General features: G+C 39.0%; 1 protein-coding gene across 2 annotated transcripts in view; it reads right to left on the bottom strand.

The window, feature by feature from the left end:
• Positions 1-17,393, bottom strand: part of LOC134539566 (putative helicase MOV-10) — a 202,329-nt gene that overhangs the window by 16,964 nt on the left and 167,972 nt on the right. For both annotated transcript variants that reach the window (XM_063381717.1, XM_063381718.1), the window contains exons 11-15: positions 17,124-17,274; positions 15,503-15,648; positions 10,721-10,846; positions 7,795-8,006; positions 2,270-2,436 (exon numbers count right to left, since the gene is read on the bottom strand). In XM_063381717.1, coding sequence (XP_063237787.1) covers positions 2,270-2,436; positions 7,795-8,006; positions 10,721-10,846; positions 15,503-15,648; positions 17,124-17,274 — 802 coding nt within the window. The remainder of the gene's footprint in view (positions 1-2,269; positions 2,437-7,794; positions 8,007-10,720; positions 10,847-15,502; positions 15,649-17,123; positions 17,275-17,393) is intronic.

Here is a 17,393-nt window from a genome sequence, read left to right as displayed (position 1 = left end):
CTACATTAGATTAGCAAAAGCTCAGATTGATCCTTAGAAAAGGTGCCTCGATCCACTGGCACACAGTTTAACTACGTAGAGTACACCAGCCTAACAAAGTGTAATCACCCCTTTAGTAACCAGATTACGTATAAGAAAAATAAAAATTCCAAAAATAATTTAAAATTATAATAACAAATTTAAAAAAAGTGTCGAAATTCCTAATTTCCGGCACAACATTACCGTGTTTTATCGCATAATGGTCGCACGCGCGTAATCGTCGCAACCATATTTTAGGCTGTCAAAATTGGGATAAAAAAACTTCTCACGTAAACGTGCATGATGTTTTTGGTCCCGCTAGTAGATGCCGAGCGCTTTATGTAGGTATCTTTTCCGTATAAAACGATGTATTTTAAAGTAGAAATCTAATATTGATTCAGTCATTACCACTTACTTAATAAATTAACAGAAAAATACGAAGTTGTTTGACGTGTAAATTTTCTTATAAAGACATTTTTAAACGTTATTTCCTTTATCTGATCGTCTGCGTCGCCGCGGTGTAGGTATAATCTAAAATTTAATTTAGGTCATTACCACTTATTTATTTAATTAACGGAAATACAAAATTGTCTGACGTGTAAATTTTCTTTTAAAGACGTTTATAAACGGTATTTCCTTTATCTGATTGTCTGGGTTACCGCGGCGTACGGCTTATAAAAATGTAGCCAGCGCATCATTCATGTTTGGTTATGTTGCTTCCCGTATAGAGCGCGCGCACGTAGTCGAATATCGATATCTCGCTGATTGGATGCAACGCGCAGTCTCTGTCAGGTGCCGAGTTAACTACATTTGATAGCTCGCATTCTTTCGTGGCAAGTGTGTACTACGACACGTTAGTTCACGTCAGATTCAAGTGGCTCGCGTTCGCGTTAGAGTTTTGGTTTTTCTATTTAAAGTTGAAGAAAGGTTTTTGTTTAAGGAATTATTAATATAGATTGTTTAGCATGCTATTGTATACTCCACCTTTTTTTTAAATAACCGTACTTTCCATGAATGGGTTTTGTTTTTATGAATAACTTTACCTAACAAAAAATTTTTTTCCCGCATAATCGTCGCACTCCTACTTTTCAAACTTGATTTTAGAATAAAATGTGAGACGATTATACGAGAAAACACGGTATATACTAACACTTCCTGCCAACATGGCTGCCAACATAGACATTTGCACCACTGTGTCATACATTACAGGTGTGTTTTAGCTTTTAGGTCTCTGCCTCACGTAATTATTTTAGTTAGCATTGTTCAAGTTGTATGGTTCACTTTAGGTATTTTAGTTACCATATATAAGTTTCACTTGTTTATTACTTACTTAATACATGTTACACACAATACAGTATTCAGTTAGCAGTAATTGCAGCTTGGGCTGCCATCACGACATGCTACATGTTTATCATCAGGTTGGCCAACTTAAAATATTACTTATCTATACCAACTGCAACAAGCATTAATCATAAATGAGAGTGGTTTTAATAAAATATATGAGATCAGGTTGTTTCCCGTCTCTGACGTGAGTAAACTCATGTATTAGCAATTCAACTTGTCAGTTCGCATTAATGGACAAAGTGGATTCATGCTCTCTAACTGCTAGCAAAATTTTAGTCTCGTATCAACGATGGGACATAACACACTCCAAGCGTTCAAAAGAGGGGCAGGCATTGCAGTGGTGTGAACACACAAACACATGTGTTCAATACACGGACAAGAACTACACATTCTTTAAAGACACTTCAATCTTGCCTCCAACAGGGCTTAGCAGCCTCCCCACCTTGCAGCGTCACAGAGTGACAGAGATCAAAGTCAAAGTTAGAGTTAAGCTTTGACATCATCCATTGATTTAGGGTGGAACCCTAAACGATTTTAAAATAAATTCAGCCCATCAGAAGCACTGGTTCAATGAAGGAATGACTATATTAGGTAAAGTAACACTATACATTTTTAGCACATATAACCCAAAATGACTAAAGCAGCTGCCTCAAAATAATAGTATACACAATTGCTTGATTCTCTGATTTCTAATTAATTAACGATTTTTGTGAACTTAAATACCAATTTTATTTTCACGAATCTCATAAACCAGTCTTCATGTTTAAGCTATAAAGGATGGGACACACAGCCACTTATTGAAGAGGGTCTTCAACTCAGTTGATTGTAATTATAAAAATGAACTCGCCCTCTTAAACACTGCCCGACCTCACCGACTCCCGGACACCTGTTGCGCACACAAACTAACCTGCAGCTCGTTGTCGTAGAAGAGGCTGTTGGATACTGCTAGAATACTTTCATGAGATCTGAAATTCTTCACCAACTTCGTCAGGACGGCAGGATCGTACTGATTGTCATCGACACGCCTCTTGTACAAATATCCATCCACCATCAGTCTTTCCAGGAATGACATGCCTGGCAAAACAGGTATAAAAACAAATATTGCAAGATGGCAAAAAAAAAAACATTGCAAGCTTGTAAAACATGTAAAAAAAAAACAATTATTGCAAGCAAGGTAAAGAAACAAATATTTTTATTGTTCCAAGTGCATCATCTGTCAGAATTACAGTTTCAGTGAAATAAGTATCATACGACATTGATAAGTCTTATGTGTTCAATAATATGCTATTTTTATGAATAAACTTAATTCATTAAAAATTAAAATAATAATTAAATCTCATGTTTTAAAAACGAAATTGGTCTGAAAATAAAACTGACGAGGATGATGGATTTGAATTAATGAAGATTCTAAATTTACTGAATCCACTCAATTTTAACACTGACATAAATACATTTATGTCCATGTGCCTACTATTAAAATTTGTAACCTAAAATGAGCTAATTTAGAATAAAAATGCTATTTTATAGGTACTGTAAACATACATGCTGATGGAGTATAAAGTTCTCATGGTCAACTGCGTCTGTTTTGTAATTATCAAGGACGTCGGAACGTTATGAGTGGGGGGGCGAAAACATGCATCACACTTACCTCAGTCCTAGAGCCCCCCGGAAAAATTTGGAATTTTAGATGCAAAATTGTGCTATTTAATGAGTTTCCGAACCAAAATATTAAATATACCATTCCAAGAATTTGAATACGTAGTAGGTATTAAATACTACTCTGACAGTAGATGTAGTACAATTTAAATAAAATACCATCTAGGAATTTGCAGTCATTTTACAGTATATTGACAATCATAAATTTGATTTTCTAATCAATGTGATCACCAATGCAACGTTTGTAACTACTGGTTGAGAAAAATACTACTAAGACCAAACATTTATTCTGGGAAAAGGAGGGGGGCGAAATGCTACTCTCTCCCCCCATGCTGCCCCCCCCCCTGTTCCGACGTCACTGGTAATTATGGTGTGTTTGAAGCAAGTCCCACGCATGGCTTTCCTGAACAGGTGATGAGTCTTGCTCGTAAGGAGAAAGGAATGAGAGATGGGTCTGCCCATGTCACAACTTCTCTCAGACAACAGTTCAGTGGAAAGGGGGGGGGGGGGGGGGTGAGGAGGAGGAGGAAGGATGAAAAAATGACAGAGGCTGGTGTATGAGAGAACGCTAGTGCTACCGTCCAGCCAGTCATCAACGACAATTCTACTAATACTCTATTACAGAGACCACTAGAAACCAACACAATACAAATGGCAAACTTATTAGTTAATACGGAAACCCCTTTCACAGACAATACATAAAACAATGAGCAATGATACATACTAGCAAGTACTTAGGGAAACTAGGGAAGTTAAGGTAGTAGCAACTGGAAACCTTTAAATTAATTATACACAATTATTATTAAAACACAATGCCATTAAATTATTGGCCACTAATTATATAAACACATTAAATCATTAAATTACTGGCCATTGTTATTAAATCACAAGCATATAAAAACTAGCAAAGACAAACACAGATTCATACAAACCTGCCACCAGCCTCAGGGTTAAGGATGCCTGCCTGAACAGGGGTGTGTTTGCAAGTGAGGCGGGGTGACAGGTGTGACACTTGCTGCTTCTTCTAGCACAAGGCTCTGAACTGGTGCACAGTATTCTCTCGTGCATAGGAGACTATGAAGTACGAGTGGTAACCATGCATTATGTGGCAGAGAAATGAAGATAAAGGTGCAATGCAAGTCTCTCCAGTGCTTTTAGGAATCTGTACCGGTTTGGCTAAAAATAATCCCGAAAGCACACATTTTAGCTCTTTTCACTCTTCTAAAAACACGATTTAAAAACGAAACAGCTGTTTTCACTGTACTAAAAATACGGTTTAAAAGCGAAATACGGGAAAGAAAACTTATTGTCCGCCCTCAGCGTATTTTTAAATGCTTCACGTAAACAGACACCACTCAGATATCTTGAGCAGTGAAGTGCTGCACAATCTACGTTGCCCAGAGGGTCTGAAGGCACGATGGTTCAAACGCCACTCGTGAGCACACACATTCAGTGGCCGATGCACCAGACAGTAGACACCGTGTACAGAGCTTAAGGAAAAAAACAGAAAATGTCATTGCCAATATATATGTCAATTAATTGCCCATTTTGTATTCCTGGTCAGTCCCCCTAGTGCTTAGATCAGCCGCTACGCTGGATTTTTTGACGTGACAACGTCTAATAAATCGATGAACGCCGGCTGCACGCACAAAAAAGTGTCCCATTACGCACATTGTCCCGTTTCTCTGTATCCCGTTACGCTCATTTTATATTGCTCTTTGCTAACCCGTTCCTCCTAGCATTGCTGCAGAGTCCGTGGCGCAAATATATTATTTTTGACTGCATTTTGGTGTTGGGTAAGCCATTTTCCTTCACATCATCCTTGAAACACTACTATTCGTTTCCTACTTTTCTTATCATCTTCCTATCCTTAACAGAAAAACACAGATTGGAAGAAGTTAAATAGCAAACATATATAAAAGTTATAGTTAAAATAATCTCTTCGTTAAAGTAATAAACATATTTGAATAAATGATTGCAAATAAAAGTAAATTTATCAATTAAATTGTAGATTTCATTTCACTCCTTGTTTGTATCCATACAAAATAGTGATACTTCAATAAAAATGATTCAATTTTATTCATAAAAGTAGGCAATCATTTCATCAATGTTTTGTTATGACGTCACGTTAAACTATCGTCCATAAACCGACTTTAGAGACAACTAATTTTTGTGCTCAAGACCTTTATTGTTTAAGCCCATCTTTGTTGTACAAAAGGGCACTCACGTAATCTGGGTTGTTATAAAACTGCGATAGTTGGTAATCAAAGATAGTAATTTATAATTTAAAACATTATTTTTAACATACTCTATTGATGGTTTACACTGTATGTAGGGCCACCTGAAAGTGGTGAATAAAAATGAGGTATTTCGTCATTATAAACAGGTAAAAGCGGTATAAAAATTCGTTAAAAAAACTGAAAAATGGTATAAAAATTCGTTAAAAAAACTGAAAAGCGGTGTTAAAAATCAGAAAAAAATAATTACCGGCAAATAATATTATTTTTTAAAATTATTATTCCATTGAATTTCCTATACAAATATGCATATATACACTTTATTAACTTTAGAATAGCATATTAAAACTAATAACTTAGCATATAATATATAATGCATTTATATGCAAGCCACTTAATGCATATACCTTGCAATAAATTTTAAAAATATATATGTACATATATAGGTATATTTATATTGATAATTTATTTAAAATGTACAACAATGTTGTATGCTTGAAATGGTTGGCCTGAAGTATCAGACTGCAGTTACAGGAATCAAGTCTTTTCGCAGCCACTCACAATACTTGTGCAATACTTGCACATCATAATTTTACTTCCTTCATCAAAAATAAAAAAGCCATCACTTTTAAATTCCTTTACACATTTTTGGCATGTTGAACTAACCAACAATTAATTACTTCCAAGAATTTTTTTTTTTAATTTCAGGACCTAATGTGTTGCATTCATTGTGAATACTGATCATTTCCAGAACGGCACAATTTTGGAATAGTGGCGATATTGCCTTTTAAAAACATTGTGCTGTATTGGATGGATAACTTACAGTTCAAATAGAAACTACAAGCACAACCTGAAATCTTCCGAAGTTAAACGTTATCTTAGGTTAGGTTGGCGTTATTTAAAATACTTAATGACCGTTAAATAAAAATATTTTAATCCTTTAATTATGGTGCTTTTTTACTTGCGATCGGAAAACTTCGGAACTGTTCGGGTGAGCGGCTTTCTACATCTGGATAGACACATCTATGCATAGAAAGAGTCTGTGACTCTTTGGTCTAATTTGCAGTATCAACAAAGAAGATGGCGCGTGACTTCGTTAATAAAATATATTATCACGATCGTTTCGACGGATGGTTCTATTTAATTTTTTTCCGACAGCTTTATATATACGACAAGTTATCTGAGGTTAGAAAAAATATATTATTATTATAAATTGGTAACGTTGCTACGGGGAAAAAAAATACCGTTTGGATTCCAATCCACATCCCTTACCGCATGAATTTATGAGAATACAAGTTTAATACTCTACTCACGTTAGATTTTTAAGGATTGTTGAAATTTCTTGCCGTGTTTACAGTTATAAAACGTAATGCATATTATTTTCGTAGTAAGGTGGTACAAGTTGGCACTGTCTCTGTTGTGTTGAACAAAGGAGTTAATAAATATTTTTTGCGTTTTTCGCGTGTTGTATCGTGAATTGTCAAAAAAAAAAGGCGAATTTCGTGGGAAAATCAGATTTAATGAATATTTCGCGTTTTTCGTCGTTTTTTTCGCGATCGCGAAAATTGCATGGCCCTAACTGTATGTCATAGGAAAAAAAACTTAAATAATGGACAAAATTGAGTACACAAACACACATAAAACAAGCCAAAATCATGATGATGATCATGATCATGATCAAAATTAACTTTCTTTGTCCGTTATTTAGATTCTCTCTCCAACGTCAAGAGTAAACGAGTAGTGACGTCTGTCAAACATAATGTTTAAAATAAATCTCCCCCAATTATACAAAGAACATAATAATTTATGTTGGGTAATAAAGGATAAGTGAACCTTAATTTTAAAAAAATTGATAATTACGAATCAACCTAAACCTAAAACGATTGTAGTCTTCGGAGTGATTTTTTTCCTCAGTGATAATACCTACATTCAAGTACTATTAATAAAAATCACAAATTAGGTGATGGTCATTGGTGTCCAAGCTTAAATTCAACTTCCAGTTCCTTTGGTAGAGAGCTGAACACCACAGGCATCATTAATGTGGTGCTGTCAATGTGTCATGGTCGTTAGGGAGGAACTTGCGAGTGCCAGAGGCGGTCTCGCGAGTGCCAGAGGCGGTCTCGCGAGTGCCAGAGGCGGTCTCGCGAGTGCCAGAGGCGGTCTCGCGAGTGCCAGAGGCGGTCTCGCGAGTGCCTGAGGCGGTCTCGCGAGTGCCAGAGGCGGTCTCGCGAGTGCCAGAGGCGGTCTCGCGAGTGCCAGAGGCGGTCTCGCGAGTGCCAGAGGCGGTCTCGCGAGTGCCAGAGGCGGTCTCGCGAGTGCCAGAGGCGGTCTCGCGAGTGCCTGAGGCGGTCTCGCGAGTGCCAGAGGCGGTCTCGCGAGTGCCAGAGGCGGTCTCGCGAGTGCCTGAGGCGGTCTCGCGAGTGCCAGAGGCGGTCTCGCGAGTGCCAGAGGCGGTCTCGCGAGTGCCAGAGGCGGTCTCGCGAGAGCCAGAGGTGGTCTCGCAAGTGCCAGAGGCAGTCCAGTTGGAAGCGACACTCACCGAGGCCCAGGTCGATGGCGAGGGGCGACCGCAGGACGGGGCCCAGCTGCTGGGGGTCGCCGGCGAGCACCAGCTGGCCAGCCGGCCCCGAGGCCCCCTCCCCCACGAGCAGCCCCGCGACGGACACCAGCAGCTCGGGCTCCACCGCGTGGCCGCACTCGTCCACGAACACGTGGGAGAAGTGCCCGGCCGGGACGCGAGCCCCCACCAGCCTGCGGGCCCCAGCGCTCTGACTCACCATGTGTCACCGAGTCATTTTAGAAGTGAAACCTCTTTGCTGAGGGGGGCTACAATTTTCAGACGTTCCGAAAATTCCGATCACATTAGGGGAATAGTTGGGTTCGTGGCGGGGGAACCGGTAGAGAAGAGTTCATCAGCCACTCACTCCAACAAAAGGATAGACGACAAAGAAAGGGAGGGGGGTATAGGTACATAGCATAGCATAGCATAGCATAGCATAGCATTGCATAGCATGCTGCATGCTAGTTGCAGCGGCCGGAAGGGGAGACGGCAAGGGAGAGGTAGAAAGGACGCAGGAGCGATGCTACGGAATGCTCGTAATGATGCTGCGTTTTGTCTACTCCTTAGTTTTTCGTAACGGCCATAACAACTGATGTTAACATATTTATTTTATTTAAAGTATCTACATTTTATTTATTTGTGTGGAAAAGAGTTATTGTGCAATCAACTTTATAAGTATCATCCATTTTTATGAGAATTGTGTGATTGAATATTTTAATAAAATATATACAGTATATCTATACCTAATAAGCAAGAAGTTTCACTTCTGCCCGGCTTGAACTTCACTCAAACACATTTTTATATTATTAGTTTAAAAATACAAATAAAAAATATTTATTTGCAGGAACATGCCCTCTAGTTAAAAAGCTGAAACTTTTCAGATAATATTTCCCACTAGTTAAGTCGACCATCTCCAATGCTTCATACAGTAAAACCTTCTGAAGAAAATTCCACTTAAGAAAATTTCCTGTTCAACAAGTTAAAAAATTTTCATTGGACATATAAATACATACTACTATTTTCTTCTTTTAATAAAATTTACCTGTTAATAAGACTAAATTTCAAACAATTCTGAATCTTCGTATGAGGTGTCAAAAAAATATGCAAGCTAGGAAAAGGCAGCTTGGAATCAAAAGTTTTGTGACTTCCAGCACAGTTACTGTTTATTTCATGACTTTACTGCCTTTCTTGACCTGTAGACACCCTGGCTAAGGGTATTTACCCACGTCATCTTGGAGTTTTTAATTACATAGACATGACTTAACATTAAAGATTCAGTTATGATTTTTATTGCTCAACAGGTATGAAGAGACAGCCCTGATCATTTTCTTAAGTCAACAATTGTAGCTTAATGTAAATGGCGTGTGTCGACACACACTTAGAATATCTTCTTGACGATTACAAAACAAATTTTCATTTGTAAGGCTTGGTCTTGCATGCCAAGTTGGTTATTTCCTTCTCTTCTCATTACTATTAGGGGTTTTCCCATAAATTTATTCCCACAGCACAATTTCATTTATGGCTGGATCACAAATTACTACATATTATTTTTTAAGCTGTTTCAACAATTTCAACAGTTCCAACAATAATAGTAAATGCAGACAGAAAACAAAACCTGGAAAACGCAGAAATATACGAACACAACGATTAAGAAAAACAGATAATACGGTCGACACCACTGACAACACCACAGAACACAGGTTTCCTATGGCAAAAACAGTTACGACGTTTCGGTAACTGGCATTCTGTTCCGGACATCAGGCACAAACAGACTGAACTGTCTCGTCACTGTTAGCCCTCTGTGTTTGTCTGTGCTGTTATTTTTACATGACTAATTCCTTCCACTGAATTCTTGTGTTGTCTGATATGTAAGTATGAATGTGTTTCACCTGTGCGGTCATTGTCGTGTCGTCCATAATGCCTGTTCAGGTCCATCGTTGGGTTTATCTGTTCAACACAGCTGATTTAGGCTTGTTTTCTGTGGGTTTAAGTTTTCCATTTTGTTTCTTATTTTGCATTTATAAATTTTTCCCACGACAAAGAGTGCAAACCTGCAATGGCATTAGCCGTTGGGACTGTTTGGCTTATTAAATACAGAGTGATCATCAGATAAAATTTACTCATTCGCATTTCTCCCTCTGCACCCTATTCTATCATCTAGCACATGGTAATATTATATTACCTCTGTAGTAACCTTGGGATTACAATGTACAAACTGCACACCAGTCTGTTTGGCCGTGTATCACAAGCCTCCATCCCGGAACTGTATATCCGGACGTGCGTTGCCAACCTGGCAGCGCACAATATACCACAACCTCTTTCTACCAGTTCCTGCCGTTTTCTAGGCAGAACTTTTAAGTATTTATAATTTTATATTAATAATTGTAATTAATATTTACATTTATCACTTATAAAATAAGTTCTGTGTGTCTGTCACACAACAATAGGATCAAATGGAAGTTAACTGTAGCCAACCACTTTATCTCTTTTCTAGCTTTTTGAAAGAAAAAAAAACTGATAAGAGTAATGTCTTGCTCTGCAACAGCTGAAAATGATTTTTCTCTTGTTTCATGTTAGCTGGACTACCAATTGATAAAATAGTAACACAACAATTTTTTCCTAGAAATCCTCAGTTTCACGTGGTTAACAAACAGGCATTAGTCAATATACAGTGCAATGTTAATTTTGAAGCATGGCGTAACGAAACAGGACAGAAAAAAAATTTCAATGCAGCTGGTTCTACACCAGAACCCGCGTTACTTCAGTTCACGGCCATCCGGCACAGTCCGCACCACTCACTAGCATCATCACTGAACAACGTGTACAAACCAAGCGACTGTGTGCACAGACAAATTTTTTTAACCTATTGCAAGACGTGTTCACACTAAACAGCTCGAGCACTTACTTGCCAGCGGTGACAAGGGTGACAATGACAATCGAGTAGGACATGATCTTCTCCTTGGTGGGGTAGAAGCACAACCCTCTCTCGTCGAAGTTGCAGTTCTTCCTCAGAGCTTCGGGGACAGCGGCACTGCGCAGTCACATACACACACTCAACGTCAGCACAATAGCACACGTGCCGTGCAATGAAGGTCTGCACTGTATCAAACATGTTGTTAATAGCTTTTAAAACTAAGCTGTTACATATATTAGGAATACACTGTTGGCATTTTCATATGGAAATAGTGAGGGCTGCGCGCACGTTCCCGGTGACTTTGAGGTGTTATGAATGGGCGCCACCACGTGTAAGGGCACGTGGACCCGGCTGAGTCTCGCTCTCAGGGCGTGACGTAGCCCAGGTGGGGACGAGTTACCAGCCCTTTCTACCCTATATAGGTAGATCCAGACCTGGCCCGCTCTAGGCGTCGGGCACGCCACACTCCTAGGCTAAGTAGGCTCACTCACCACGTGATTAAATAAAGTACTCAGGTTTTACTTATACCCAGATTTAATTCCACGAACACGCCTCCCTCTACGCACGTTACACTTTAAACGGTTAAAAAGCCTGAGGCACGAACCGACTTAAGTGAATGCATGGTCCACCCACGTGGCCATGCGATAAAGTATGCTTAGTACACAATGTATAAAAACTCGAATAAGATAATTAATTATTAATACAGTCCGCCGACCGAGAGCTGCCCCGAGGATTGACGGACGAAAAGGTTTAAGAATAATTAAAGATGCAGAATTACTTGATCGGTGGTTTACAACGGTTGAGATCCCCGGGGTGCTGGCGCGTCTGCTCTCGGTCGGTGATGAAGATGAACTGGGCGAGAGCTCTGTTCGTCTCGACTAACATGGCGCCTCCGCGCCAACACAATTACCATTATTACATTCTGCGATTCCGTGCCCCGGCGAAAGTTAAGTAAATCATAGATTAACATTAAAAAATATATAAAAACTACTGGCAATTTAAAGTACATTAATATTTACGTAGTTATTGAGAATTTATATAAAAACATTCCTACCCTCCTCCAAGTCCGTGCCTATTCGGGTCCGCCCGGGCAACGTCTGTAGTTTTTTAAGTAACGTAATATTTAAATTAAAGAAATACATGAGTAAACTGCAACAAAACACTGGGGCAAAAAAATTAATGAAAAAGGGTTTACAATTCACATTAAAACTTAACACTTTAGGGGGTCGCTGCACTGCTTCTAAGCGCCCTCTTGCCGGGCTAGACACACACGCACACACGCACACACGAGCGGGAGGTTTGAATAGAGGGTGGTGGTGGGAGGAGAGGGGTGGTGACGGCGTGAGGCACATCGGGCTTAGGGAGGGCGTAGCCCCGGCCGACGTCAATAGCATTCTCATGATTCATCTTAAGCATTTCACATCACTGACATTTTGTCAAGTATAAATGAATAAATGAATAAATGGAATAAAATAAATATTAAAAAAATCAAGCAAAAATTATGAACAAAATGAATATCATTTAATTGAATAAATAAATCAATGAATAAATTAATATATGAATCAATCAATATCAATGAATGAATGAATTTATTAATATTTTATGTCCAATCATAGAGTCATTAGTAATGTCTGCCAAACTATCCACACTATTTTTTTCTTCATTAGTCTTTACCAATGTCCATATTTGTCACCCAAAATATTTAAAACTTTATAATAAGTTGCAATTGGTGATTCAAAATTTTTGACGAAACATTAGATTTTGGCATTTGAATGATTACCTACTACAAATATGACTAGAGCTTTTTAAGAACTAGAAAATAAACCAAGATGATTCACTTTAAGTCACAGGAGGAACAGTCAGGATTATTAGAAAGCTTTGTGGTACAGGCATAAAATATTGTTTTTTTGTTTACAAATTAAATACATTAAAAAGACTAGTTTTCTTAAGGAATTACAACAGTTACAAACAAGAAGGGCAATTTTTTTTAAAAAATAATTTAATCAAAAAATGTGTAGTGAAACTTAAAAATTATTTGTGATGAGGGTAAGGGGAAAGAGTAAGCTTAAGAATTTCAAATACATAACAAAAAAATTAGTCTCAAACAGCACAAGTAATATTAAAGTATAGCAAAATATAATTTTATAGTACTTCCACAGCTGTGACCTTGAACAGGTACCTCCAGCTAAAAGCATGTTTCCCCATTTCCCACCAGCTAAAGGCACGTTCACCCCATTTCCCACCTGCTAACAGCACGTTCACCCCATTTCCCTCCAGCTAACAGCATATTCACCCCATTTCCCACCAGCTAACAGCACGTTTACCCCATTTCCCTACTGCTAACATAATGTTCACCCCATTTCCCACCAGATAACAGCTAGTACATCCCATTTCCCACCAGCTAACAGCATGCACATCCCATTTCCCACCAGCTAACAGCATGTTCACCCCATTTCCCACCTGCTAACATAATGATCACCCCATTTCTAGAGGCACGATTATATGGTAATGCGCGATAAAACGAAATAACACCGAAAACCGCTTGAAAACACGAAATAAAACGAAATTGTGCGAAATCTGCAATATGTCACGAAATTTCGTCTATCCTGATTATTTACGTTTTTTTTTCCATTCTGTAAGGACAATTCACTATCTTCAGCGCAATCAAATATTTCTGACAGTAACTAGCAGCCATATATATTATATGCGACAGTGATTCATTATAGATTTAAAAATGAAGTCCAGAATAAAAGTAATATTTTCTTTAAACGGTAATCTTGTGTACCATAATAATTTAAGATGTTTTAACTATGATACAATGGCCGCCGTTCACTTTCTGTAAATACAAAAATAACAAACGTCCAAAATGTTTTTCTAAGATTACGTTTTTAATCATTAAAATATTACACACTAAAGCGCATTGCTTTTACTGTTTATTTAAAATAAAGTACGTAGGGTACGAAAGTAAAATTAACACTGCTAAACGTAACGATTGTAAATAATAAATAGTACATGTTTATGTTTGGTATTAATTTTCATGTACGTATGTTGGTATTCGGTATGCGTTTGTATTCGCATCTATTCTCCATTGTTTTGATCTTTCCAGCACGGCAAGTGTTTGTGTATATTGAGGTTAAATTCTTCCTATGTGATTAAAAAATTTTGATAATGCCTAAAACGAAGGTTTCTACCAGTGACCGATCGAAAGAATTTTCCAGCAAAGGATTTTATTTCAGTGATAAAATGTTAATGTGCAAATTCTGTAACTGCAGGCTAGACTACGAGAGACGTGATACGTTTGTGAAACATGTCGCGAGTGAGAAACATAAGCGTTTGAGGCAAAACTCATCTGTTAAACGACATCCTTGTCTAAGAGTCTTTAATGCCATTAATTTTCTGTTCAACCCAAGAAATGTGAGTAGGGTTAGCATAGAAGATGCATCCTATAGAAGTCTCTGCATAACTTGCCTTCTGTTTCCCATCTTCCCATTGATACATTCATACATGGCTATGTTGCTTTCAAAAAAATAATTGAGGATGAACTTTCATTGCCAGAAACAAGCCAAATTGATGTTGCAAAGGTACTGTGCTCTCTTAAAGGGGACTACAGTGAATTTGCTCAAGCCAGTTTAAGGGCAATCTGGTTCCCAACATCAAATGTTGATGCAGAACGTTCATTTTCCAGGTGCTCACTGGTAGTTAGTGACAGAAGACAACGTCTCACTCCAGAAAATGCAGAAAATTTAACTATGATAGCATTTCAATAAAACCGTCTTAATAGTAACTTTGGAAGTGCTTAATTGTGTAATTTTGTAGTGTATGTGATTGTAATTAAGTCGTGAAATTTTTAGTAGTTATTTAGAAGTTTGAATTTATTAATTTGCAAATGAACTTAATGTTGTTATTATTTCACAAAAAAAACGACACGCCATGATGCTGATAACCATATCCTTTTATTCACATAATAACAGTCATTTCTTCCACACTCCTTTTCCTCCATTTACTAACTCTCCAAACTCAAGCAGTGCTACCAACTCGGTAGCTACAACTATACCTACGACACAAAATACCTTTATTGCCGATAACACTTAATTGTAATTAGATCATGAGGTTTTAGTTTTTATTAATATTTGTTTTAATAAGTTTGCATGTCGTACAGAAAAGCAAAATTTTGCTGTGGGTATTTTGAGCAAAAAAATAAAACCATATAACACCGAAATCTTTATTTCTTAACACCGAAATTTGTCTTAAAATAACACCACAAAATCTTGACTCTACCCATTTCCCATCTGCTAACAGCGTGTTCATCCCATTTCCCACCTGCTAACAGCATGTTCATCTCATTTCCCACCTGCTAACATAATGTTCACCCCATTTCCCACATGCTAACATAATGTTCACCCCATTCACCTCCAGCTAACAGCATGTTCACCCCATTTCCCTCCAGCTAACAGCATGTTCACCCCATTTCCCACCTGCTAACAGCATGTTCATCCCATTTCCCTCCAGCTAACAGCATGTTCACCCCATTTCCCACCTGCTAACAGCATGTTCATCCCATTTCCCTCCAGCTAACAGCATGTTCACCCCATTTCCCACCAGCTAACAGCATGTTCACCCCATTACCCACCAGCTAACAGCATGTTCACCCCATTTTCCATCTGCTAACATAATGTTCACCCCATTTCCCACCTGCTAACAGCGTGTTCATCCCATTTCCCACCCGCAGAATCAGAATGCTGAGCGCTGAGCAGGGACGCAGTGCAGACTCACAAGAAGCAGGAGGAAGCGTAGAGCCGTATGAAGGAGCTCGGCGGGACGTAGTTCAGGAGCCGGAGCGCTATGACATCAGCAGCCGCATTCGACGGGGCACACACCAAGATGTGTTTCTTTCCGTCAGACTTGTGGCGATCCCACAGCTGCAACATGCGACACTTCAATGTAAGTGCACTGCACTCTTCCTCGACTGAAAACATCTGGATATAATGATTAGCACATTATTCAAAGAACAAACAAAATAAAGACCAGACAACCTCCCCTGATCAATAAATTCATCAGATTTGATCTTTGCGAGCATGTTAGTTTTGTCTGAAAGATCCCATTTCTCTTAAAATACTCAATCAATGTAATATTGTTTAAGTAAAAGTATCATTTTCTGACAGGTGCATAAGCAAATATTCAACCTTTTGACAGCTGAATATTGGCACTTAGCACAAAACTAATATATAATAGGTAAAGTTGTTACAAAAAAAAGCAATGAATATATGACTAAAACTACTTGTTTATGATATTCATGCACTGCTTTCCCAAGACACTGAGGCATTTTGTCAATGATTTCGACAAGCCAATGATATTTGACAATCCTTTTTACCCAGGTCACATGGGTCAAGAATAAAGCACAAGCAGCACCAAACTAGCTAAAAAATATATAAATAATATTTTTTTTAAAATTTTATATGAATACACAGCTCTCAAGTCTGAATGTTTGCAGAAAGTTCAATGCTCTTCAGTTGGCCCCACTTCAAAGCTGATACTCTCTCATCGCCGGCCCTCAAAGTACTTTGGAAAAGTACACAAGTAGTAGAATTATGTTAATACTTTCCTCAAGAAACTTGAACATTTTACATTATTAAGGAAGAAAACTTGTTAAGTGGAGATTACTAAAGAGGGATTCAGGTATTCCTGTTCCACGCCGTATGAGGTAACCTCGCTTAATCGCACTTATGTTTTAAAGACTACAGGTTCTTATCTGGTCTTGGTTATAATCCTGTGCCATCTAAATCAGTATGTAGTTATGTGAACGGTCAAATCAGAAAACCTTTGGCCGAGCATACTGACTTGGTAGTGCAAGGCTGCTAGGTTAATGCAGGACTATGTAGTACCACACTGCCTGCACTATGGCATACTGTACCACCTGCACTATGGGGTACTGTACCACCTGCACTATGGGGTACTGTACCACCTGCACTATGGGGTACTGTACCACCTGCACTATGGGGTACTGTACCACCTGCACTATGGCATACTGTACCACCTGCACTATGGGGTACTGTACCACCTGCACTATGGCATACTGTACCACCTGCACTATGGGGTACTGTACCACCTGCACTATGGGGTACTGTACCACCTGCACTATGGGGTACAGTACCACCTGCACTATGGAGTACTGTACCACCTGCACTATGGGGTACTGTACCACCTGCACTATGGGGTACTGTACCACCTGCACTATGGGGTACTGTACCACCTGCACTATGGCGTACTGTACCACCTGCACTATGGCATACTGTACCACCTGCACTATGGGGTACTGTACCACCTGCACTATGGGGTACTGTACCACCTGCACTATGGCGTACTGTACCACCTGCACTATGGGGTACTGTACTACCTGCACTATGGCCTCAACGATGGTGACAGTCTTGCCGGTGCCTGGTGGCCCGAACACAATGTACGGAGCAGGATACGCAGTGTTGTTCACGATGTTGGTCACCGCCCTCATCTGTGGTTCGTTGTTCTCCAAGTTGCGGTTCTTCCACAGCCTGGAAAGTCCTCCACACTGCCTCACTGTCTCGACACAATCCCCCCAGGGGAAGCTGACATACCTGCTACCCTCCTAGCACGTCGTCTTTACACCACCTTGGGATGTTTGGTAAAAATT

The sequence above is a fragment of the Bacillus rossius genome, chromosome 15 (genome assembly GCF_032445375.1).
Source record: "Bacillus rossius redtenbacheri isolate Brsri chromosome 15, Brsri_v3, whole genome shotgun sequence".
Lineage (NCBI taxonomy): Eukaryota > Metazoa > Arthropoda > Insecta > Phasmatodea > Bacillidae > Bacillus > Bacillus rossius.
The sequence above is the reverse complement of the archived record's forward strand: the minus strand, read 5'-3'. Positions and strand labels throughout refer to the sequence as shown.